This window comes from Numida meleagris, unplaced genomic scaffold (assembly GCF_002078875.1).
Source record: "Numida meleagris isolate 19003 breed g44 Domestic line unplaced genomic scaffold, NumMel1.0 unplaced_Scaffold392, whole genome shotgun sequence".
NCBI classification, from domain to species: Eukaryota; Metazoa; Chordata; class Aves; order Galliformes; family Numididae; genus Numida; species Numida meleagris.
This window is the reverse complement of record NW_018364614.1, coordinates 5907-6891: the sequence shown is the minus strand read 5'-3', so window position 1 is coordinate 6891 and position 985 is coordinate 5907. Positions and strand designations below refer to the sequence as shown.

Genomic DNA, 985 nt, shown 5'->3' with positions numbered 1-985 from the left:
CACACTGCGCCCCATAGATGCCACCCCCCTGCCCCACACTACACCCTATAGATGCCACCTCCCTTCCCCACACTGTGCCCCATTGATTCCCCCCCACACCCCACACTGCGACCCATAGATGCCACCTCCCTGCCCCACACACTGCCCCATAGATGCCACGTCCCTGCCCCACACTGTGCCCCATTGATTCCCCCCCCTGCCCCACACTTCACCCCATAGATGCCACCTCCCTACCCCACACACTGCCCCATAGATGCCACCCCCGTGCCCCACACTGTGCCCCATAGATGCCACCCCCTGCCCCAGACACTGTACACCATAGATGCAACCCCCCTGCCCCACAGTCTGCCCCATAGATACCACCTCCCTGCCCCACACCCTGCGCCCCATAGATGCTACCCCTGCCCCACACTGCCTCCCATAGATGGCACCCTCTGCCCCACACTCTGCCCCATAGTTGCCACCCCCCTGCCCCACACACTGCGCCCCATAGATGCCACGTCCCTGCCCCACACTGCGCCCCATAGATGCCACCCCGTGCCCCACATGCTGCCCCATAGATGCCACCCCCTGCCCCACACTGCGTCCCATAGATGCCACCTTCTGCCCCACACACTGCGCCCCATAGATGCCACCCCCCTGCCCCACACTTCACCCTATAGATGCCACCCCGTGCCCCACACGCTGCCCCCTGTGTGCCCCACAGATCCTGGAGGACCTCCTGGAGATCGACCGCGTCACGGCGCACTTCTGACGCCCGCTGCCGCCCGGCGCCGCCTTCTGATACCAAAACCCCACAAAAAAACCCACAAAAACCCCACAAAAACACCCCAAAAAACCCCACAAAACGTGCCCGCCTCTTTCACAGTGTTCGCGGGGCTCCGGGGGGGCACCCCGGGGTGCCCTTGGGTGCTATGGGGCGCCACGGGGTGCCATGGGGCGCTGAGGGGCACCCTGGGGTGCTATGGGGTGGGGAGGGGGGTGC

General features: G+C 65.2%; 1 protein-coding gene across 1 annotated transcript in view; it reads left to right on the top strand.

Moving 5' to 3' along the window:
* LOC110391508 (cleavage and polyadenylation specificity factor subunit 1-like) overlaps window positions 1–843 on the top strand; it is a 5487-nt gene extending 4644 nt beyond the window's left edge. The window contains exon 2 of the mRNA XM_021383404.1: window positions 707–843. Coding sequence (XP_021239079.1) covers window positions 707–754 — 48 coding nt within the window. The 3' untranslated portion in view covers window positions 755–843. The remainder of the gene's footprint in view (window positions 1–706) is intronic.
* Window positions 844–985: the final 142 nt, after the last annotated feature.